Below are 25,890 nucleotides of genomic sequence, written 5' to 3'. Positions count from 1 at the left end.
TTGGTTAGCCTCTCGAAGTCACTCCCTGGAAAACTCAAGACAAGTTGTTGTTTAGTGGGGTTTTTTGGCGCAAGGGCCATGGGTGGCCAAAGAGCGCCATGTCTTTTATGTGGTGTTAGCGATGACCAGTGATACGATGATAGGGTGTATTGTGGCTGTATAGAGGCCTAAAATCACGCGCAATAAAGAAGCGTAAAAAATGTGTATACAGTCTAAAATTATGGCAGTGACAAGTGGTGTGATCTATGGTTGTGGAATAAATGACGAGTGATCATGGTATTTACAAGTGAAAAACGGGATAAGAGCACGAGTGCCTCCTCAAGGCCTTTGATCCCAAAGGCCGGGAGGCAGGTGCTTCCTTTGATGGAAACCGTAGCAGCAGCCTCAATCACGAGGCCGCGCTACGGAGCGCCTGGAAAAATAACGTTGAAATTATGTACACTTTTTAAAAATTCAAAGAGGAACTGATATTTAAAAAGGGGTTCTCTGCCAATGAACATAGCAGGATGAAGTGGGTACTGCAGGTATGCAGATGAAAAATGCTTTCTCCTGAGAGCGTCTAGTTCTGTGCATTGTAGTAGGGTGTGAAGTACGGTTAAAGGATCGCCACAGTAGTCGCACAACGGTGGATCGCCTCCGGACAAAAGGTATGAATGTGTACTGTATGTGTGGCCAATCCTAAGTCTGCAAAGTGTAACTTCTGTGTGGCGTGACTTTGATACTGGTGTCCAATTACCTAGTTGCGGCTTGATAACGTGCAGTTTATTTTGTGTATGCCTATCCCATGTGCTCTGCCAAAAGGCCCTGAGCTTTCTTTTGAGGAATGGTTTTAAGTCTAGCGGAGGGATAGCTACGGCTGTATTGGGACTGTTTTCGTGGGCGGATGCTGCTAGCTGATCCGCCAACACGTTGCCTTGTATCTCGCGGTGCCCTGGCACCCAGCACACTACGACGTGTTGTTTAAGTGAGTAGATCGTGCATAATATAGAGTAGAGCGAGACAAGGACCGGATTTGTGTGTTTTGTCATAGTTTTTAAAGCTTTCACTACACTTAATGAATCCGTGTATATCACTGCCTTTTGTAGTTTTAACTGTTTTATGTGTTTAACTGCCGCAAGTATCGCGTAGGCTTCTGCCGTGAAGATACTGGAATCAGGGTGCAGAATACCGGAATCGGAAAAGGATGGACCAACGGCTGCGTACGACACAGAAGTGTTAGTCTTTGAGGCATCTGTAAAGAACTCAGGGTGTGGGTACTTGTATTGTAATTCAAGGAAGTGTGTACGGATATGTGCAAGTGGCGCATGCTTGGTAACTTCGACGAAAGAAAGATCGCACTCTATAAGCTGCCACTGCCACGGCGGGAGATAGGCAGCGGGAGCCATTAGACAGTGTTCGAGAAGTGGCACACCCATTTCTTCAGCTAGGATCCTCACACGAAGTGAGTACGGCTGTCTCATCGAAGGACGGTTGTGAAAAAGTTCAGAAGCAGACAACTCATTGATTGTAGTGTGTGAGGGGTGTTCGTTGTTTGCGTTCACCTTGAGGAAATATACAAAAGATAGGTAAGATCTCTGGAGGTGTAGCGACCACTCGTTCGATTCGACGTAGAGGCTTTCCACGGGGCTGGTGCGAAAGGCGCCCGTAGATAGCCGAATGCCTAGATGGTGGACAGGGTCAAGCATTTTTAGGGCGCTTGGTGTCGCAGACTGGTAGATTATTGCCCCGTAGTCTAGGCGAGTGCGTATGAGGCTTTTATACAAATTCATCAGACATTTCTTGTCACTACCCCACGCAGTGCGTGACAATACTTTTAGGACATTCATTGTTTTTATGCACTTGTGTTTTATGTACTTGATGTGTGTTATAAAGGAGAGTTTCGTGTCTAGGATAAGCCCTAAGAACTTGTGCTCCGTTTTTACCGACAGACGCTGTCCGTGTAGCCCAATGTCTGGATCGGGATGGAGGCCTCTCTTTCGGGAGAATAAGACGCAAATACTTTTTTGTGCATTCAGTGTAAAGCCATTTTCGTCTGCCCATCTAGAGATCTTGTTTAAACCTAGCTGGACCTGCCGCTCACACATCGAGAGGTTGCATGATTTAAAGCCGACCTGTACATCATCGACATATGTGCAATAAAACATATTCCGTGGGATGCAAAGACGCAAGGAATTCATTTTGATTATAAAGAGTGTACAGCTAAGTACACCACCCTGTGGCACTCCGGTTTCTTGAAGGAATGGTCTTGATAGAACATTTCCTACTCGGACACGGAACGTACGATCCGACAAGTAGCTCTCTATTATATCTAGCATTCTACCACGTACACCAAGGTGGGACAGGTCTCTTAGTATGCCGAAGCGCCATGTTGTGTCGTAAGCCTTTTCCATATCGAGGAACACAGAAAGAAAGAACTGCTTGTGGGCGAATGCGTCACGGATTTGTGCCTCGATACGTGATAGGTGGTCGGTGGTGGATCTACCCTCGCGAAATCCGCACTGGTACGGGTCAAGTAGATTGTTTGTTTCCAGGAAATGCATAAGTCGGCGATTTATCATCTTTTCGAAAAGTTTACACAGGCAGCTTGTAAGTGCGATGGGCCTGTAACTCGCAACGGAGGATGGATCCTTGTCCTGTTTAAGAATGGGAACGACGATCGCCTCTTTCCAAGACGAGGGGATCTCGCCGGAAAACCAGATGGCATTGTACAAGGACAGTAAGGTCTTTTGCGTTTCGGCAGGTAGATTTTTCAGCATGTCATATACCACACGGTCGGAGCCTGGTGCTGAATTACTGCAGCAGTTTAGCGATGCCTGCAGCTCAGCTAAGGAGAAAGCTCTGTTATACGCATCGTGTTTTGTGGATTTGCGCTCTAATTTCTGTTTTTCTATTGTTGTCTTGTAGCGTTGGAAAGCCTCGGAATAGTGCGACGAGCTGGACACTTGTTCGAAATGTGCGCCTAGAAAGTTTGCTTGGTCTTCTAAGCTGTCGCCTTGTGTGTTTACTAGAGGCAGTGAATGTGTTTGTCGTCCTTCTACCCTACTAATCATGTTCCAGAGTTTGCCTTCTTGTGTGTATGAATTGATGCCTGATAGAAATTTTTGCCAACTCTCTCTTCTAGCCTGTCGGCGCGTTCTCCTGCCTTGAGACTTGATAATCTTAAAATTTGTAAGGTTCTCCGCTGTCGGGGAGTCGCGAAGCAAATTCCATGCTTTGTTTTGTTTCTTACGCGCATTTCTGCAATCATTGTTCCACCATGGAACTCGTCGTTTTCCAGAGTGTCCACTTGATTGTGGAATACATTTGGTTGCGGCATCAATCAGAAATGATGTAAAGTATTCTACAGCTGCCTCTATGCTTAAGGCAGACATGTCCGTCCAACTTAACTGTGTAAGTTTCCGAAACTGCTCCCAATCGGCCTTCGCGATCTGCCATTTTGGAAGCTGAGGGGGACATTCATTTGTAATTGGTGTGTTCAGGAGTATTGGAAAGTGGTCACTTCCGTAAGGATTATTGATAATTTTCCATTTAACTAGGGGCAGAAGTGATGGAGACGATATGCTGAGATCTATGGACGAGAATGTTCTGTTTGCAAGGCAATAATATGTTGGTAGTTTTTTATTCAAGAGACATGCGCCAGAAGAGAGAAGGAACTGTTCAATCAGACGACCTCGCGCATCGCAGCGAGAGTCACCCCATAGACTGTTGTGTGCATTTAAATCTCCAAGTACCAGAAATGGTTCTGGAAGTTGATCTATTAAGGACTCGAATTCATGTTTTTGGAGCTGGTAGTGCGGGGGTATGTACAGTGAGCAGATTGTGATCAGTTTGTTGAAGAGAACGGCTCGAACAGCCACTGCCTCAAGGGACGTTTGGATTGGTAAGTGGGTACATGCAATTCCTTGGTTCACTATGACGGCTACGCCACCAGATGACGCGACAGCATCATCCCGGTCCTTTCGGAATATGACATATTGGCGTAGAAAATTCGTGTTTTTGGATTTTAAGTGTGTTTCTTGTACACACAGCACTTTTGGTGAGTGTTCATGTAGCAGCTCTTGGATATCGTCGAGGTTTCTAAGAAGACCTCTGACGTTCCATTGTATAATTTGTGTATCCATTTTGGGTGTAAATTAGTGCTGTGTGTACTGAAAAACTATTGCCTTAAGTCACAGAACCCTTTCCAGGCCCTGTGATGCGGGCTTTTTCTTTTTTGGCGCGCTCCAACGAGCTGCGCCGTTCCTTCGGCGCCTGAGACGCCGTTGGGCTTGCCATTGTGTCCATCGCCTCGGTAGAGACGCTGGATGCCCGTTCGCGTGTTACGCGTACGGGTGTTGGAATTTTGGGGCTCTCTGCCTGAGCAGAAGGCCCTGGGCCTGCAGATCCAGAGGCCTGCCTGCCGTTTGGTTGCGGAGCAGCACGGGCTGCTTCCGCTGAGGGGGCGGATGACGCTACCGCCCGTCCACTGTGCGTGGTACGTGCGGTCGCCGCGAACCTTTGTGGCACTGCCCCCTTGCGTGCCACGTCCGCGTACAAATGACCCTGTGCGATAGAGAGGCGTTGGCGCGCCTCCCTAAAAGAGATGTTTTCTGTTACCTTGAGTGTAATTATTTCTTTTTCCTTTTTCCATGTAGGACACGTGCGAGAGTACGCTGCGTGTCCGCCATCGCAGTTTGCGCAGTGGGGAGTTTCAGCACAGTTGTCACTAGGGTGTTCGTTTGAGCTGCACTTGGCACAGGTTTGACGGCCACGGCAGCTCTGGGAGCCGTGACCGAAGCGCTGGCACTTGAAGCAACGCCGCGGGTTCGGTATGTACGGTCTGACCTTTAGTTTCAGGTATCCTGTTTCGATGTGTTCTGGTAGTGTGCTTGTGCCAAAAGTGAGGATTAGATGCTTTGTGAGGATTTCTTTATCATCGCGCCTGATTTTGATCCGCTGTACATTTATCACGTGCTGTTCACTCCAGCCTTCGAGGAGCTCAGTTTCTGTCAGGTCGAGTAGATCTTGGTCGGACACTACCCCTCGGGAGCTGTTAAGGGAACGGTGCGGTGTGACAGAAAGAGGTGTCGTTCCAAAAGAGACGAGTTTGGAGAGATTTTCGAACTGTGTCTTGTTTTGAATTTCAAGGAGAAGGTCACCACTAGCCATTCTTGTCACCTTATAACCTTGGCCAAGTGTATCGGTCAGGCATCTTGAGACGACAAAAGGAGAAATTGTTCTTGCGTTCTTTTCAAGGTTTTCGCAGTGGATTATGTGGAATCGTGGGAAAATTTCTTTTGGTTTCTGAAAAAGGGTGTCTTCGGTGCGCCCTCTCTTTGTGAGAGGAGGACGATCATGCAGTCGGGGGAAGGAAGCGGAAGCCATAAATTATGTATCAATTCGGCAGCTATGCCAGCCGCCCACCATGGAGCCCAACATGGGGACGCGACAGCACTTAGATGTATATAAGGCATGCCAACGTCAGCTGTACACAGCCACTATAACCAAATATAATGTGCCCAAGAGAGGGCACACACACAAGGTTAACCCTCGCCGCCAGGAAAACGGAAGTAAATAGAAGTGAGGAGAAGACAGGAAAGATGAAAAGTGGGAGAAAAGACGAAGATGTGAGGGGAGAGAGAGACAGGAAAAGGCGACTGCCGATATCCCCTGGGTGGGTCAGCCCAGGGGTGCCGTCTACGTGAAGCCGGGGCCAAAGGGGTGTGTTGCCTCTGCCGGGGGGCCTTAAAGGTCCAATCACCCGGCGTCGGCTCAACCCCCAGGATCCCCTTTTCCCCGGACACGGCAAAGCCACGCACGGCTAGGCGTGGGAGGGGTCGAAACCCCCCGTTAGCTCGGGTCCGTGGTGTCGCTACACACCAAACGCCTACTTGCGCAGACGCCCCTGCGGGGGAAAACTCAAGACAACTCTTGCACAAGAAAATAATGCGGGTGTGTATCGTCGTCTATGGGGAGAACATATAAACGAATATAACTTGTAGTAAAATTTTGACAACATGTGTAGCACATGATTTTACATCAGTGTCGGTTCACGACTCTTTGCCAGCATTTCAGCAGCACAGTCAAGGCGAGTCAGCGTGCCACGTGGGCGTGCACTTTGACGAACAATGAAGTTGAGGAGCTTTTAATGAATTCGTACTGCGAAGAAAGTTGATAATCGCAGTGCTCACTCATAATTAGTGGCTAATTATTTCGTTAATTAGTTGACTGCTTGTAACTTGCTTGTCACGAGTGCAACTTTTTTTTTTTGATGAGAAAATGCCTAACAAAACTGTTTACATGTTCTGCAGAGTGTCCCACTGCATTGCTAGCACAAGATTTCCACATAACATAAAAAACCCCACTTTCGCACATCGTTTTTTTCGAAAAAAAAAAACATTGGCTTAGATTCGAGTAAATACGGCACTTGTGCCCAATACAGCGATGCCAGTTCTGGCATGTAATAAAATAAAATAAATAGATGAACAAATACATGGGAATGAATAAATAACTTCACTAAGCTCTCCCTGCAATAACTTGAATTAGATTCGTTACAGTAAAACATACTATATATTTGTTAGAAGTCTGCTGTCTATTGGAATTACAGTTTTGATAAGTACTAACAGCATTTTAAAATAAATTTAAATGAAATTTAGAGCTTTGTGCAACCCATGCTGCGAGATATTTCCGCAACATGAGATCTTCCATTAAACATTACTTTTTCTTTTCATCTAGTTACTAGGATGGGGGGGAGGGCACAGGTTGAACAAGCCAATATATCTTGGCCTTGCACAGGTTACTTTACAAATGCAGAAAAAGAAAAAAATAAAGAAAGGTCCCCGCATCCTCACCAGGGCCTCAAACACGCTAGCAAGAAGCTTGTGCAATGTGGGGTCATCTAGCCGCAGGCCGCCCACCGAGAACCAGCTTCCCAGACAGCGGAACACACGGGCACGCACTCGCTCGTCGGGATTCTGCGCCGGCTGCAGGCAAGCATCCTGCAGGCAACAACCAATGAAACACAGGCTCACGTACAAGATGGAGGGTCAGAAAAGCTTGCCAAATACAGCACTACCAAAGTCCAGTTACAATCGCCAAGCAATCTCTGTAGTGTTGAGAAGGTGCAAAGACTGATGGGTTCTACTAAAGGGTGATACAAGATGGCAAATTGGGCAAGTTGATAGACGTTCACATTTAAAAATTAGTCTGCACTGCACCGAAGATGCGGACAATGGAAGAGGACAGGACACCTTAAACATGACAGGGTCTAAGCCTGATGGGTTCAATGATTGGGTGCCAGGGCTTCTGGTGACAACCTTTCCACCCTTCTGGTCAGCTGTGCTTCATACTACAGCAGAGGCCCATTGTAAAGACGAGTTACGACAAATTTAATAGGTGGCGCAAAAAGGGCAAGATATGAGCACAACATGGGTGTTGATGACTTGTTGCATGCACATCATCACAGTCACCAATTTTACGTCCAGCCACAGCACCATAGACACCACGGTCATCATCAGCTCACTTTACAAGCATTGTAACACAGCAACTGGCCATAGCCAATCACCTCACTTGCACCAGATGATGCCGTGCTACGATTCCCGATTTCATCCAACACCTCATCACGCTATGTTGCCTGCTGCTGTCCTTGACTGCGTTTTTCCATCCTGTTGATGCTCTCACTATTTACTGTAAGAGATCAGTGGTTACCTAAACTAGGACAAGGAATATCCAGTGGAATATTCGTAACAAGGAAGCAGATTTTGAACAACTACACAGAAATCATTGACAATTACCATCACGGTGGGAGAGCAACTGTACACTTCTAGAAAGCTATTAGTTTTAATAAAAGATTACTGTGCTTGAAGGCATACGTCTATTGCATTAAGGACAGTTAATTAGCCTAATCCTTGCCTAATTCCATAGAGAATGAAGCCATTAGCTAATAACTGTGGTGGTAGTATAAGTGACTAAACAATGAGTTAAATGGGGCTCTACTGTGTGGCTCAGCCTAAGCAAGCAGATAATGTGTAGACAACCCGTACTTACCAGCAGTTGTACCACCTGCCCTGAAACTTGATTGAAGAGTTCAATGATCTCATTGCGCCGGTTGGCACCAAGCCGGAGTGACCTACTGTTGAGCTGCAAGTACACGGAAAGAACAAAATCGTCACAACTACCGCACAAAGAGGTCTTTCAATCGCTTCTGCCCTGTAACCAACAAACACTTCTCATGTTAGTGACTTTTGTGATACACTCAAACTTCGATATAACGAACACGGATATAACGAATTATTGGTTATAATGAAGTAAATGAAGAGTAGTCTTGTCATAGATAAAGTGTTAAAAATAAACGTTTATAACGAATTTTCGCATATAACAAAGTTATTTTCGTGACAGATGTGACTGTTATAATGAGGTTTGAGTGTATAATCAATTCACCTAGTTCTCTCATTGCCTCTATGAGGTTTCCTTTTTCTTGGACTGCATTCTCCTAACACATCTTCATTAGTTACCAGCTCTCTGTGGAAGGGCACACTGCTTTGCTTTGAGAGAAGCATGAAGCTGCAAAGCAAAGCCGCACTGCTTTCTACGAACAAAAGCTTTGCAGTTGAGGAAATCTGTCATGGTCCAGGTACTGAACCCAGGAGGGACACCTATCCAGGATAGTTGGCTGGGAACGTTTTTGTGTGGATAAGTTCAGGGTGTGCAGCACTTCCACAGCAATGGCAAGATGTTCGACGTATGCACTGGAAGAATCCACTGCTTGGTGCCAATAAACTTTACAATTTATGATAAGAGACAGAAACACACAACTCTTTAGAACACGAGGAAGGTGGAGGAAGGTCAAGGTGAGATGCGAAAGCAGTCCTACTGTTGTAAAGAGTAATACAGTAAAAGCTCGTTAATTCGACTCTCGTTAATTCGGAAAATCGGTTAATTCGGACACGTCATCTGGTCCCTGTAAATATACGCATCACTCTATGAGACTGAGCGCTCGTTATTTCGGACAGATTTGACCGCAAATCGGATAATTCGGCGACTTTCGGGCCGCTGGCGAGGCTCGAAAATGAAAAAAGAACAATTCGGAACAAAAGTGAAGCTCAAACGCAGCATCGCCATGGACATCAATTATCGACTTGGCTTGGATAGAGACTGGTTGAACGGCTCTTTTTCGCGTGTGGGTTTTGTTGCTTTGTTCCCGTTGGTGTGCTGCATCGTTGATCGCCGATTTATCGAGGAACGTTTCTGTACGGCTCCTTTAGCTTGATCGTTGCTGGTGCTTTTGTGCTGACTTCTCGTGCGACCGCACTCTCCGCCGATGGCAACGCCGGCGAAGCGGCCCAAGTACGAGGCCAAGGACTTCACCACCAAAGTAGAAATTTTGCGTGCTCTGAATAACGGGCTCTCCCGACAAGAAGTGATGAAGAGTGATGAAAGGGGATCCTTCAATCGGCGGCAAGAAGCAAGGAACGAGTAACCGTACTTTTATCCCCCAACGTGACGGGAACAGAGCGCTTGCCGCTTCTCGTTATCGGAAAGGTTCAAAAGCCACGCTGCTTTAAGAACATCAACAATCTTCCCGTGGATTACCATGCCAACCGAAAAGCGTGGATGACGGGTGAAACTTTTGCGGTACTGCAGACATCATGCGAGCTGCTGAGCACCTTGAAGGGCTCAGAAAAATTGTGTCCGCGCGAATTTCCGCTCGAAAATAGACAAGCATCCGCGATTACTTTGTTAAGTAAAGGTATGTTGAAAAAACTCGTGCATTTATTGTGTTTATTTCGACCATTCGATAATTCGGACATTCGGTTAATTCGGACATTTTTTCCGGTCCCTAGAAATCCGAATTAACGAGCTTTTACTGTAAAAGGTGACAAATCTGGAGGCACGGCTTTGGGTGGATTCAAGTGTATTTGTGAGGTTGGCTTGACAAGGGTCAGAAATCGCTTAAATTCTCTAGGCCGACAGTGAATGACAAAGGGAACGTGAACACTGACCTCTTCGGGAAGCACAGTCAGCACTTCAAGAAGAACGGGAATGTGGGTCAGGCTGCAGCCAAACCTATGCAGCAGAGAAAAAGAAACGACACAAGAATAGAGTAAATGAAACACAATTAACGATGGCTGAATGAGAAATGTCACCACAGCCTACATTTCAACAACATATTTGTCATTTTCCAGAGCAGCAACTGCTTTGTTTAAACACCGTAGTTTTCGCATATAGTAACTCGCCCCTGCATATAACCAGCAACCCAACTACAACCACTGGAATTCTTTTTTTAAGTGATCCTCGGCATATTGCCATGAGGCAATTTTCCTTGCATTCCTGTAGAGCAATGCTACGAAGCTGCCTTGCACACCAGAATTCGGATATTACCCACACACTGACATTAAGTTTCTGTATTTTTTTATGCAGATTATACGTGACGAAATACAGTGTCCGAATTGTATCATTTGTCGCTGCATCTCCAGCTGCATAATCCTTTGCTTCTTTTCCTGCTTCCTCATTTTGCTATGGGCTTCATGGGTTGCTACAGTTTAACATGAATACACAGAATTATTCACTACTTAAGGGGGGACGTGGCACTTAGGGAATGAAAATCAACCAAAAAATCTAGTTTTCGCTGGCCATCTCTGCACGTTTCTGACATCCTTGTGCACCTAGTTACAAATTTTCATTGCTGCATACCGTCTTCTTCTATCCAGATCTTACTATAAAAAAGGAAAACCTTGCATTCTGCCCTTTAAATTGAGGGCAAACGGCAAACAATTTTTCATGCTCTTCCTGTAATGGAGGAGCTATATCTTTTGTTCTGTCTGGGTTATCATTATGATTTCTTTTTCGCTGCTAAGATAAATAAATGCAATGTGTTGTAAGGCAAATTTTGTTATAATACTTTCTTAAGAAAATTTTCTAAATCAAGGTTTTGTTTTGAGTATTAATTGGAGCGTTTTTTAAATTGGGTGCAACAGCCCACAACTCTGCTTGGAAATGTCCTAAAACAATGATTTATACTTTACGACACACTACAAACATTCTCAATGTATTCTCTGGATTGTACATTGGTGTGCAGGTTGTGGTTAATTACGTAATTAGGCCTTAAACAAAGAAGTATGTGTTTGTGATATTCTGGAAACTACTTATCATAGGAAAAAAACAATTGCATATTTGAAATCAGCACACAAACATTCTTAAACTCTGGAAGTTCCATCAAAATCTATCAAGAATTTTAAAAATAGTTTTAAAGTGCCACGTCTCCCCTTCATTAAACAGTTGTAACATTCCTGGTTCATTGATAGGACAGGACCACTACGCCACTCCAAGAATACGAAAGGCCTCATACTTATATACATGCACGTTCCACAAAAAGACATTGACAAAAAATAACAATAACTGGACTTGTAGCCCTTGGACAGCCTTACAGGAATAAATAAGCAAGCTCCCACTTTTCATGATCTCAGGGAACTGGTCCAAGATGCGTATTTTTAAACAAGCTTTAGATGAGCACATTTTTGCATTTGGAATTATTGGAGCATCGAAAAATTTCCCAATCTTTTTAGAGTTCGATAAATCTGGATTCAACTGCACGTATATTTATTTAAATGCATGCGATCTGCGGAAAATTGAAAGTTTAGTGACGTGAATATCTGATATGCCTTTCCGCCACTGCCAGCGTTGTCAACATATCCATACTTCAGGTTTCGGGAGTAGAGAATGCTGACAGCGTAGGACTTGCACCTCACAGCCCAATTCAAAACACGCAAATAAAAAGACATGATTTGTTTTTCCCTGCTCACAACACAATAAGCAATAAGGTCTCTTGGTCAAAGAAGCCTCGCAGAAGCATAGACTTAAATGGCTAAAATATCAGCCCAACACAAACTATGCGATCGCTAAAGTACGTCAACAAATTCGGAAGACAGCAGAATGGCCAGTAGACTGCAGGAGATCTATCTTTATCGCACTGCATAAAAAAAATGGACACAAATGAATGTTAAAATTATGTCACCAACGACTCGACATCTCGCATCAGTACAGTACTTCTCAAAGTACTAATACAGAAGAGGCTAGAACATGCATAAAAAGAGAGATGACGGTAGAGCAAGCAGAGTTTGGAAAAGAAGTCAACGTAACAAACATGAATATAACAAGAACTACGAGGTAAATCCTGAATGTACCTCACTGATTTCAGCGTACAACATATATATTTTTATAAGGACTATGATGGGCATAACAAAATATATTCATACTGACTTTGACTTTGTTACGTGTGATGAGGCTCAAATGCGATGCCACACGCAAGTACGAATTACCCTTTTTTTGTATTTTCATGTGCAAAAAGATTGCATTTTTATTTTTCTGCAATGACAGCTTCACGATATAACCTCGCACTCATGATTATAGAGCCCCAATGTCTGATGCACAGAGATAAAAGTGGCTTCATCAGTGGCATCGCTTGTCGATTAAATATGAAAGGCTAGAACTGATTTGAACGGCGTCCAATTAAATCCGTAACAGCTAATCGTCTGACGGCATGCACTTACCTTGATATTAAGTCAACAACAAAGGACTTCCACGACGCCATCTGCAGGGCAAGATCAGCCATGGCAAGAGACAACTAGAACCGCAGGAAGAAAAAAAGAGTTTACGCTTAGCAATGAAAGCAGTACACAAGCTTGCACAGGACAATGAAATGCAAATGAGCTATAGATTAAGGAAGCTTAAATTACAAAGTCACATGACCCAAAGCAACTATAACAACGACTATAACTAGAGGGAGCAAGGCAACAGCAGAGTAGGAGGTGGGGAGGCATTCAACTAATTTCAGCAATCTAGGACTCTTTATGAAAGTTTCTTTTTTTACATCGATCGCGGCAGAATCGACTGCAGTGGCCAGGAATCGAACCCGCAACTTCAAGCTTAGTACCAGAACACGACTGTCACAAAGACACCCAAGCTGATTCCCTGGCTAAATAAAAGGCCTTATTTTCCATCTGCAGCAACACTTAAGCTAAGTACTAGTCATTTGGCAAATATACAAACTAGTTCAACTTGCAAGCTATCACCCATGTCCTCATTTTGTTTTTTCTTTCTCTCCCCTCATTTTCCATTAATGGCAAACAGGTCACGCAAAATTACTAGTAGTTTGTTTACTAGTAGATGTTTAACAACTACTAATAAATTACTAGTAGATGTTTAACAACGTTCCCTGCTATGTACAGTACAGGTATAAATACTACATTTGCAACACTTCGTAACTTATCGTTAGATCATATGACCATCATTACATACAGACCATGCTCCTGCTTTGCAACGAGAACAAAAAGTGCACTGCCAACTGTTTATTATTTCAGAAATTATTTTACATCTGCACTCGGATCACTGCCAATGCCGCATAAGAAGCGGACCCGCTAGAGATACGAGTCATGCCATGAGAATGAGGCTAGGAGCAAAACAGCATTTCACGTTTCATAAAATTATTGCTTATGTTGCTTACAAGCTCACTCCTTCAAATAATCCCTTCTAGTCTGGCCGTTATTCCCATTTTGTCAAGATGAAGCCAGATGGCATATCCTTTAATTTATTGCATGTTGCCAGTTTTTGTACCAGATTTTTTTTATTTGCTTCTGTGTTCCCATCATTACGTGTATTTCAATTTCCTGCCTTGCATAATTGCAAAAGCACTATGCCCTGTGGTCCTTCACACAATATTAAAACAAAAAACTTGGAGGACATTTGAGCTTTGCCTTCAAGAATAGTTCGCGATAGCGTAATCGGGCCCCGTGCACATTGCCTTCTCAATTGCTAGCCTGGCTTCGGTTCTCGGTGCATGCCTCAACCGTGCCGTAAGGAAACGAACGACTGTGCGTGTAATATTGGCTGTTTCAGGCCATCCTAGAATGCCTACTGCAAGTACAGTAGTTGAGTGCCCGCCACGCCATAATTCTTCCCCTTGCGAATCAGCGAAGGGCCCACTACGCGTCCGTAAGACAACACGCGAACCTACGCAGCTGCTCACTTTGTTGATGCTTTTGCTGACGACGATGATTGAATATATCTGAGCGCTTTGTAATGGGTGGGCCTTTAAAACACCCACTCGCTGCGCCATTCACATGTTTTGACGTCTGGCACGATTCTACGCTTCTGGCGGGCAACATCACATGCGTCAACAAGACGAAAAACACACCAGGCTTACCTGTGTAACAATAACGGGCGCTGTGTCCTTGCTGACCTTTGCCAAGTGCTCCATGAGTGAGTCTCGCAGAGACGCGTGGGATTCGGGAGGCAGTTCGTGGAACACGTACTGGATCTGTTCACATGCACGACAAGCATGAAAAAAGAAAGTCTAACAATGAGACTGCTAAAACACATACGCTCAGAACAAATCACAGTGTGCAGCAAAAGTCCTCTATCTCCTAGCTGCTAGAACATGTATAACTTTCCCGCGTTACACGCTAGAGCCACAATACAAGGCAAACATTGGTAGCTTCACTATTAGCCAGTTCTAGCGCACCCGGTATGCTGACATGTGAGATCCCACTTGTGTATCACCAGGCCGTTACCACATACTGGTAGCGGCAACTTTGGATGCTTTGCCAACCCACAATCTGCCACAACAAGCTTTCGTGCTTCATAAAAGTCCTTGTCGGAACAAGAAAAGATTTAAAGAGGCAGCAGATTCACAGTTTAGCCACAGCCAAAAGCTTTACAGCAGCAACGAAATAAACTAGACTTGGCGACTGCCGTAATAGGTCAGCGTTTGCCTGGTTGGGCTCCATGCGCCCAGGTGCCTCCCCCAACCCACCTGCTCATATTTACACCTCCGGTAACCCGGCAATCCACAAGCTACTTTAATTAGATCGGGTTTACTGATGCAGACAGTAAGAAGTCTTGCGGAAAAACTTCAAACTCTATTCTACAGTTGCAAGATAAGATCACTTGTGCAGGTGATGTCGTAAGGGCCTGTGATTTTGTAGCCATTACAGAATAACTGGTTTTCGTTTCGATAATGAGTGACTTGATAATGATTGGCTCAGCGATTTCTGCTGTTATACAATGAATGATGCATTATTTCTTGTACATAATATGCTGCTTGTTTTTTTGTTTTTTTATGTGCTACGAAAACCAAGCTCACGAGTGTTTTTTTTTTTCAATGTTGTATGTTTGTATCATTTCTCTGCTAAGTACTTCAGTGGAGGAGTTTTATTTACCCCTTTTTATTTCTGTATACTTTCCACAAACTGAGCGAGACTGGAACTTGTTGCCGGAAGAACGCGTTTCCATGTCTTATAACCAGTGTTGTACGGAACGGCGTTCCAAAGAACGACGTTCCAGGAACTAGTTCCTTTTTGGAGGAACGGAGGAACGCCACCGTTCCATTTAGGATCGGTGGAACTGTAACAGTAACGCGTTACGTTTACGTAGGAACGGCAGAGGGAACGGCGTTCCTTCTGTAAACATTCCTCAGCATTGAACAGGCTCATGCATGCAGCACATCGTGCAGAACAGAGCGGATGGGCGACCGCGTAAGGCGCAAGAATATATGGCTCGCTTGTCGCTTGACTATGCTGCATTTTGATTTTCACTTTAAGGCGCCCACCGGGGGCGCTGGGAAGCACGCGTTGCCGAGACCAACCACGTGCGGGAGGAACAGCAGATATTTTTTTCTTTTTGTGTGAGCCAGCGTGACAGCAATCAAGGGCCGTTCTGGAGTGTAGACACACCTTGCAGAACATTTACTTCACATTCGAGATTCATCGAAACCCATTGAAAAAGCCGCTGCCAGGAAACGGCGCGCTATTTTTTTACCTCGGTGACTTTTTGTTCAGACAAATCGAAAGTAGTTGTGTGTGTGTGTGTGTGTGTGTGCGTGCGCGCCCGTATTCGGGCGGTTCTGCTATGCGTCCCCGTGGCCTTGTCGACATAGGGAAAAGTGGAGGAGCCAACTTACCATAGTCGAGGCGCCTGCACGTGGTTCCGCGGAGTTCTCGAACGGCGCGAATCATAGTCGCGAACGTGATGTTTGACGCGCATGGGACAGAGGAACCAATCACAACGCTAGAGGCCGCAGAAAGTGAGTGAACCACCGACGTGCTAACCACCGAAATCCCGCACGGTGGCCTCCCACTGCGCTTGAATGGTCTTGAGCTCCAACGTAACATGGCGAAGTTACACTTTGGTTCTATCCCTTGGGAGTGAACGCCTTACCGCGTGCAGCATACGCTTCCGACGTTTTATTGCTTTTATGTGCACGCGCTTGCCGACTGCGAAGCTTCGGCCCAACTCCTGGGAATATTTTTCTCGTCGCGTGGCATTTAGCGGCTGTCTCGAACGTCTCTTTAGTATCTAGTGCATGCGCCGCCGGCAGCTATTGGCAAATGTCTTTTTAGACGCGGTTGCTTGGATGGCGGGGAAGAGGACCTAAACGCAATGGGCGATGGTTCCGCAGTGGCGCCTGTCCGGTGCCTTCGATGGTTGCGCATGAGCAGGAATACCTCCAACATGCGAGTTAACTCCGCGTCTATTGGTCTATAATTTTGATTATAGTTCAGTTCGACAGCCGCCTCCCCGATAACGTCTGTCATGCAATAAACGATAAGCGTACTGCATCCAGAGCTACATTCTTGTTGCACCCGCTGAGCCTGCCCTCGGCCCTCGACCTCGGTTGACTTTGTTCCTATGTGTGTGAAACACGGCAGTACCCTCAAGCGCTTGATGAAACGGCACTTCAACATTGGCAACGAAATGCTGACGAGAAAACAGGTTCGTCTGTCAGATACCAACATCGAGACGCTACTCTTGCTGAGTGCGAACGACAGACTTCACTAGCTTGCAAATACGTATCCTGGACATTATTTTCTACTCACACTGAAATATTAAATCAGCACTTGTTAAGCGCCTATGTATTGTTCCTTTCGATGCTGTTTCCTGTGCAAGAAACTTATTTATATTGATGCATGTGTGGAAATTTCTGGTTGTTAAAGGGGCCCTGCAATACTTTTTGAACTTAGTCAGAAAATGCTACCGATGAAAAATCGCTTTTCTCTTTAGGGTCCCTTTTAACACTTTTAGTATGAAATGCAAAGAAATTACTTCTCATATTATAATTTTTCTTGTTGATTAAAATGTCTTATACACACTTTATAGTTAGTTATTTGCATTCTACAGTTAATGTGGAGCAATATGAGCAAGTGCGTCCAAAAAGAGCTATATTTTACACATTGTCAAGGTACAAAATGAAAACTATGCAGCTTACTATAAAACCGATTACATATTTAAAATCTGTATAAAAAGCTATCTAAACAGCTAAAATTTAATTGCCCTAGGCTACAGATGAAAGAATTGCAGCGATGGCGTAGTGGTAGAGCATCAGCTTCGCATGCAAGAGGTCCGTGGTTCGAATCCCGGTGCCGGACAATTCCCAACCGGATTAAAAAAAAAAAAAAAATCCGCGTGATGATGGAATTGTGAAAAAAGGCCTGGGGTGCAGCCTCACTGGCGACCACAGCCAGCAATGCACTCCCTCACCAGAGCAGGATTGGCCACCCTGGTGTAGTACTTGGCCACTACCTCCCACATGAATACACCAATTAACCCTCGGCCCTCAGTCCCCAGCGGCTGCGAAGCAACTGACCAAGGCGGCGGTCAGACCTGCGACGCAGCAGAGGGTGCTAAGAATCTCTGGGTACGGACAGGCCGCCATTGGAACCTGAATTTGGCTACGTATAACGCTAGAACTTTATCTAGTGAGGCGAGTCTAGCTGTACTATTCGAGGAATTAGAGGGTGTTAAATGGGATGTAATAGGGCTCAGTGAGGTTAGGAGGCCACAGGAGGCTTATACAGTGCTGAAAAACGGACACGTCCTATGCTATCGTGGCTTAGCTGACAGAAGAGAACTAGGAGTGGGGTTCCTTATTCATAAAGATATAGCTGGCAATATAGAGGAATACTATAGCATTAATGAGAGGGTGATATGTATCGTAATTAGGTTTAATAAGAGGTATAAGATGAAGGTGGTACAGGCCTACGCGCCTACATCCAGCCATGATGATCAAATGGTTGAACGCTTCTACGAAGACGTAGAATCAGCAATAAGTAAGGTAAAGACACAGTATACTGCACTGATGGGCGACTTTAATGCAAAGGTAGGCAAGAAGCAGGCTGGAGATCATGCAGTTGGGGAATATGGCATCGGCTCTAGAAACGCCAGAGGGGAGTTACTAGTAGAGTTTGCAGAACGCAATAATTTACGCATCTTGAATACCTTCTACAGAAAACGGGCTACTCGTAAGTGGACGTGGAGGAGTCCTAATGGCGAAACTAAAAATGAAATAGACTTCATAATGTGCGGCCACCCGGGCATTGTACAGGATGTGGAAGTAGTTAACAAGATCAGATGCAGTGACCATAGAATGGTAAGATCTAGAATTCAACTTGACGTGAGGAAGGAACGGCAGAAACTGATACGCAAGAAGCCGATTAATGAACTAGCTCTGAGAGGGAAAGTTCAGGAATTCAGAGTTTCACTTCAGAATAGGTACGCGGCTTTAACCGAGGAAACCGACCTTAGCGTTGACGCAATAAATGATAATCTGACTAGTATCATCAAGGAGTGTGCAGTGGAAGTCGGGGGTACAGTCGTTAGACAGGACACTGGTAAGCTATCCCAAGAGACGAAAAACCTCATTAAGAAACGTCAAGCTATGAAAGCCTCAAATGCAACAGACAAAATAGAGCTGGCGGAGCTTTCGAAGTTAATCAATAGGCGTAAAGTAGCCGACATAAGAAAGTATAATATGGAGAGAATTGAGCATGCTCTAAAGAACGGAAGAAGCCTCAAAGCTATGAAGACAAAACTGTGCATAGGCAAAAATCAGATGTATGCAATAAGGGACAAGGAAGGCAAGGTCACAAACAATATGGATAGAATAGTTGAGGTAGCGGAAGAGTTCTACAGGGATCTGTACAGCAGCCGAGGCATTCAGGATGATAACGTAAGGAGGAGTAATAGCGCAGAGGAATATGACATCCCACCAGTATTGACAGGAGAAGTAAAGAAAGCCCTAAAGGGAATGCAAAGAGGCAAAGCAGCTGGTGAGGATCAGGTAACATCAGACCTGTTGAAAGACGGTGGAGAGATTATGTTAGAGAAACTGGCCACCCTGTATACGAAGTGCCTCTCGACGGGGAGGATACCAGAATCTTGGAAGAATGCCAACATCATCTTGATCCATAAGAAAGGGGACGTCAAGGACCTGAAAAATTACAGGCCCATAAGCTTACTGTCCGTTGTCTACAAGCTATTTACAAAAGTAATTGCTAACAGAATTAATACGACATTAGAGTTCAATCAACCAAGGGACCAGGCAGGATTTCGTACAGGATTCTCAACAATAGACCATATTCATACTATCAATCAGGTGATAGAGAAATGCGCGGAATACAACCAACCCCTATACATAGCCTTCATAGATTACGAGAAGGCATTTGATTCGGTGGAGACATCAGCAGTCATGCAGGCACTGCGGAATCAAGGCATCGACGAAGCCTATATAAACATAATGGAAGAAATCTACAGCGGATCCACAGCCACTATAGTCCTCCATAAAGAAAGCGACAGAATCCCAATAAAGAAGGGCGTACGGCAGGGAGACACGATCTCTCCAATGTTATTCACCGCGTGTTTACAGGAGGTTTTCAGGGCCCTAGATTGGGAAGAGTTAGGGATAAGAGTTAATGGAGAGTATCTCAGTAACCTACGATTCGCTGACGACATTGCATTGATGAGTAACGCGGGAGACGAATTGCAGCTCATGATTACTGAACTGGATACGGAAAGTAGAAGAGTAGGTCTGAAAATTAATATGCATAAAACTAAAGTAATGTGGAACAATCTTGGCAGAGAACATCGCTTTGCGATAGGTGGCGAGACACTGGAAGTTGTAAAGGAGTACGTCTACTTAGGACAGGTAGTAACCGCGGAGCCGAACCATGAGAGTGAAATAACTAGAAGAATAAGGATGGGTTGGGGCTCATTCGGGAAGCATTATCAAATCATGACTGGTAATCTACCACTATCCCTCAAGAGGAAGGTATATAACAGCTGCATCTTACCGGTACTTACCTACGGAGCAGAAACCTGGAGACTTACAAAGAGGGTTCAACTTAAATTGAGGACGACGCAGCGAGCGATGGAAAGGAAAATGATAGGTGTAACCTTAAGAGACAGGAAGAGAGCAGAGTGGGTCAGGGAACAAACGGGGGTTAAGGACATCATAGTTGAAATCAAGAAGAAGAAATGGATATGGGCCGGGCACGTAGCACGTCGGCAGGATAACCGGTGGTCATTAAGGGTAACTGACTGGATTCCAAGAGATGGCAAACGCGTGAGGGGGAGACAGAAAATTAGGTGGGTAGATGAGATTAAGAAGTTTGCAGGTATTACGTGGCAGCAGAAAGCACAGGACCGGGTTGATTGGCGGAACATGGGAGAGGCCTTTGCCCTGCAGTGGGCGTAGACAGGCTGATGATGATGATGATGATTCTGACTGCGCATTTGAAGACTAACGTGGAAAGGGCCCCATGTGTTGCACTTGTGATAGATGAACATGAAAGTTGTAGTTATACATGTCTGTAGTGTGGCTAGTGGTCTATAAAAAAAGTTTGTCTAAGAGCGTTACTTTAGATTCTTTTTATCTACATACAACCTGCTTCCAGCGATGTCAAATTCATAAAATATCTGTAGCTTGATGTGAGCTTTAAAATGGTTACTTTACTTTGCCTAAGGATTATCCGGCAGTGACTGGCACTATATTTTGAATAAGAATTGAAATGTAACGTTAATGTAACGACACGTTCCAATTTTCGAAATGTAACTGGAACGAGTTCCTTTCTTATTAGAGGAACTTGTAACGGGAACTCGTTCTAATATTGGGAAGGAACGAGGAACAAGCTTAACACTGCTTATAACCACGATATTCATTCCCAATAGCATTTGTGAGAATGTATTCCGTTCCTTCGTTAAAGCAGCAATTCCATGTAACAGATTTCCATTTACTGAGAGCCTACCGTATTTGCTTTACCTTGATATTAACTTCGTTTCATATATTTTATTGCTCATTAATGTGAACAATTTAACAAGTCATTCCGAAGCTGTCTACCCTGTGATAATGCCTCCAAGGCAACACAGGTGTATTGTAAATAAAATAAAATAGGAAGTCCACCACTACTGCCATCTTGTACACAGCTAGCACCTTAGACGTAATCAGCTCTACTATGCCCACCCCTGCATTTATGATTTTCTATTATCCTAGTGCCTATGTAGTCTAGCATCTTTTTTTTATTGTAATTAACTTCTAAAAAGGAGAAAACCAGCCATTGGCTGACCTTTGTTCGCATGGTCTGAGCCGCGAAGTAGCAGGACTCGAGGTCCACATTCTGCTGCAGGAGCTCATCTGCGATCCTCCAGGCACAGACCTGCAAGGAAGCACACACAACACACACTGTAAGACAGAGAGTTTGCTAAGATGGAATCAAGAATTTCAAGAGAGCAAGAGAGAAAAATTTGGTGGTATGAAACAAAATTGCGTTTTATGATCCAGATCATATAATATCCCCTCAGGCGCAAATTACGATGAAATGTCTACAAATGTATCGAATTTACACAACTTCTTTTTAGGAACTTGATATTCTATTACAAGACAGAGCAGGAGGTAGTATGGTATTTGTACACTTTTCTGTAATATATTGTAATTAAAGCATAATTAGGGACCTGGTTACTTCAAAGACATTCATGTACTTTTCTATGAAAATAATAAAATCTCCAGCTGAAAATACATTGGAATTTGTAGTCAGTTATATCCATTCTGACTAAACAAAAGTTATAGTTCTGAAGTCCCCAAACAGGGCACGTTAAACATGGTAGTGTCTTCGCCCAAAGTGACCCTCTGCGGCAATGTGAAGCACAGCGATATTGAACGAGGGCTAGTTGCCCGCTCGGGAAGCGTATACAAATGTGCACGTCCCATTTTAAGTTGGTTGAAGTAATATACGGTGTGCAACATGCCTCTACAGTTGATGTGTACAACTGTACAGGTGGCTGCTGAGGGAAATATAACCCTATGCCTCGTTTGGCTTCATCAACACCACCCCTTGATGTTCCACACGGCAACCCCACCGATGATTTCTGGAAGCTAATTTATAAGGCCACACATCGACATACCATAGACCACCGAAGCAACAGGTGATGCTGTATATGCCCACTTTAATCATCAACATATTGTACTGCATATTGTGGTATGTGTTGTGGTATGCTATCACTCTTATATTCTGCTGCATTCTGTTCTCACACTCCATCATATAAGTGTAACTACCGTAAAATCCCGCGAAGCGCCTCCCTCCCCATTTTTCTGGAGATCTGAAATATCCACCAATGACCAAGCAAGTGCCCCCCAAGCCCTCCCGCCATTTTCACCACTTCATTCAGTGTTTTCATTTACTTGACGAGGGCTAATAATGACAGTGAATGCATGCCTATTCAATAACGCATGTAATTGAAAGCACGCGTGATTCTTCTGCCACTGTCTTTAATTTTGATCTGCGACTGAGCAAGGGCGCCACTTCAAATCTTGTTGGAGGGGGGGTGGGCTTACTCGGGATTTTATGGTATACTATTGTGATCTCGTATGTGCACCCCCTGCCTTAATGCCACTACGGCATTGCAGGAATTTTGTAAATAATAAATAAATAAGCTAAGACATGTGTATGAAGGGAATTTAGCATTTTACGGCAAAAGCGGGTCAGTGCCACGTGTAATATTAAACATTTCCGACTGAAACATGACCTCGCTGCAAAATTTGAGCAAGAACACAGCTGCAGTAAGCACAATATATATACTACATTGTATAAATATCGTTTACAGTGTAGACAGATGGTCATCATCTCGGTACAGCCAGCCATACCAGTGCACACTCTGAAGTTGTGAAGTTCTGTGGCTTAAATGCTACAGCGCAACAGCTCCTCTTCTGACATACTGCTTGCTTATTTATTATATTTGTTCATTAGCCTTGTTTACTTTTTTTTTTTTCTCCTGTGTCCGTGAGAAACAACAAGCCCTTTGGACATAGATACCTTGCATCTCCTCATTCAAGCCGCATGATGGAACTGTTGCAAGAAAGGACGATGCTTTCAACAAACAAGTGCCGGAAATGTGCTTACACATTGTTTTCCATCGAGAAGAGCAGAATTATACAGGAACTGCACGCAACTTCTCAACAGCAGAGGAAAAGACAAACGCAACGTCATTCAAAAGAGCATTGTATGTATGGAAGCTTAGCGGAGATGTGGACTTGTATGCTCCTGTAGCTGTAAGACATGGACAGGCAGACTAATGTGGCTACAGAAAGGACACCAGGGAACAGAATTAAGACAAGACAGGGTGGAAAACTAGCTAGAGGTATGCATTAGAGACCCTAGAGTAGCTAGAGCTAGAGCAGCGTTAGGAAGCTACAAGTGGCATGAAGTATGCATTAGGAGCTACAGCTTCAGTTCTACAGAAGCATTAGGAAGCCAGAAATAGCTAGAGGCAAGTGTTAAAGGGGTACTGACACGAATATTTTCAGTTGTTTTTTTGCTTCAAATGAAAGGTCAAGCCTTCAAGAGCCTAGAAAAGGTAGTGCTAAGTGGGAGTGCGCCCTGAAAAAGTAATTACAGTATGTTTTTAAAAGCTAGTTTCGGTTCCTACTGTACCCTGATGTAACAACACGGTATGAGCTTCTCGTCCCGTGCTCGCACGATATATAGTGACGTTTCCACGGCCGCTCCGCACCATGGCTCCGTTGGTGCAAACAAGCGGCCATTTTGAAAGTTTTGATGACGCACAAGCGGCCATCTTGGAACTTTTCGTACCTAACGTCATCACAACTAGCCAGACTGCCGCGTGAAGTCACCAGAATTTGTACTGTAGCCTGACGTCAAGCTAGTGTCGATGTCAGTAGGTGCGCCATAGAAAAATTTACTTTAATATCAAACTAAAATATCTCATCAGCATTTCCTGAGCTTCACACTTACTCAGAGCCATCTCTGCATACAGGAGATTTATAGAGCAGGGTAAACTCGCCTTCGAAAAAAGCTGTCAGTACCCCTTTAAGAATACAAGAGTAGTTAGAGCTCTAGATCCAGAGTAGTGTTAGGAAGCAAGAAGTAGCTAGAGGCTTGCTTTAGGAATAAGCAGCATGCAAGTCAAATGTTCCTAATACCACAAGACATTCACTAAGCGCAGATCACATTAAAACTGTCATACAGAACAGGTGCCACACTGACTGTCACAAGTACTTGCTTTTAGCCTGTTAGAAAATGTCATCTCCTCTCCTTCAGTTCAATCCTTTCTTAATTATTGCCGGCATCAACTCCACTTTTTCAACATGCTCTGAAAGCATCTGTATAACATTCGATTTGTATTCATTTTTATCTTGTGCCCTGAATATGCTGTCCTGTTTTCTACATAAACTCGTTCTTTTCACACCTGTTTGGGCTCAACCAAGACCAGCAGCATGTGTGATCAAAATTATTTTCAATAATCTGTCCTAGGGCACACGACTGGTGCTAGAAGGACATGAATGACAAAGAAAGGTTAAAGCCCAAACAGCTTTCATTTGTGAAAGGTTTCCGCACCTTGCAGCTTATTTCGAGTACAGTACGGTCCACTCTTCGAGGGAACACACGAGCGCGTGGCCAGCTTTCTGCGGAGCGCTAACCGCTGGCGAGATTTGTAAATGCAGCGCATGCGTACAGATTCATTACAGCGGTGCGTGCCACGCGTCGTCTGCTACTTCTATGCGCCAGCGCTCGGCGTGCGCTGATCTTTACCGCTTTTGTTTTCGAAGTTAGAAGCAAGTGATACCAACTCTGCCTTCCGCTTGTTGAATAGGCAGTTATTTTATTGTCGGAAGGGCAAGCTTAGTATATATGTTCGCTACATCATGCTTCAATGCCTTGTCTATTATCAGTAGTGGCCAGTTGCTGTAGCAGTGTGTGAAAAATGTATAACTGGCTTGCGCAAGCTCATGGTGCTGTTTTTGTTGCACAAGTTGAATTTTATTTTCATTTAAGTGGACGTGCATCAACACACCAGCTTTGCATCCTTCAAAAGTCTTGTGGCTAGGTCTTGCACCATAAATCCTCTGTCGCAAAAGTATAATCAACGAGATGTCTCCTTCAAGTTTACCTTCAGGTATTGTTCTGTGCACGCCTTATTTCATTGTGCACATGTGTTGTTGTCTAACAGAACAATCTTGTTGCAAAAAACAGTCGATCTTAGGAGCTTCTGCGCATGATGCTTCAGCAAGCCTAGAATCCAGTCCAGTTAAACCTTGCGAAAAAGTTCAGTAATAAACAAATGCGGAAATTTGTTTTTCTGCCTGTCGAATGCAGAGTGACGGCTAGATAAGTCGCACCCCAAAAAAACGGAACCGTTTTCTAGCGCTTTCCAGGAATTGCCTGGCGCATGGGCGGAGAAGTAGCAGACGACGCCGGGCACGCGCCGCCCTTACAAGTGTATGCGCATGCGCCACATTTACAAATCTCGCCGCTAGTGAGCGCCGCGCGGGCTGTCAGCCACGCGCTCGCGTGTTCCCTCTAAGAGTGGACCATACTGTACTTCAGACTTTAAAAAAAAACCGGCCAAAAAGAAGCAGGCATTGCTCGTGCACACAATAAAGAAAGACCCTGACAACAACTCAAATGACATGACTAGGCCAAAGTGGCCAGTTGTCTCTAAATGGTCACTGGGGCAATCCAAATGATGCCGGTGACCCCTAAAAACAGCCATGTGCAATCCGTTTCCTTCTGTTATCCGACAAGACCCCTTTGCCCCTTTTTCTTAAGTTGTTAATAATATTCACTCCTT

The 25,890-nt window shown here is 44.5% G+C and overlaps 1 protein-coding gene across 2 annotated transcripts in view; it reads right to left on the bottom strand.

The window, feature by feature from the left end:
* LOC119402023 (transportin-3) overlaps positions 1–25,890 on the bottom strand; it is a 66,391-nt gene that overhangs the window by 38,170 nt on the left and 2,331 nt on the right. For both annotated transcript variants that reach the window (XM_037669057.2, XM_037669058.2), the window contains exons 2-7: positions 21,372–21,461; positions 14,180–14,293; positions 12,528–12,601; positions 9,981–10,044; positions 8,026–8,118; positions 6,831–6,977 (exon numbers count right to left, since the gene is read on the bottom strand). In XM_037669057.2, coding sequence (XP_037524985.1) covers positions 6,831–6,977; positions 8,026–8,118; positions 9,981–10,044; positions 12,528–12,601; positions 14,180–14,293; positions 21,372–21,461 — 582 coding nt within the window. The remainder of the gene's footprint in view (positions 1–6,830; positions 6,978–8,025; positions 8,119–9,980; positions 10,045–12,527; positions 12,602–14,179; positions 14,294–21,371; positions 21,462–25,890) is intronic.

Source organism: Rhipicephalus sanguineus, chromosome 8, assembly GCF_013339695.2.
Source record: "Rhipicephalus sanguineus isolate Rsan-2018 chromosome 8, BIME_Rsan_1.4, whole genome shotgun sequence".
NCBI classification, from domain to species: Eukaryota; Metazoa; Arthropoda; class Arachnida; order Ixodida; family Ixodidae; genus Rhipicephalus; species Rhipicephalus sanguineus.
Note: the sequence above shows the minus strand (reverse complement) of the source record. Positions and strands in the feature narration are given on the sequence as shown.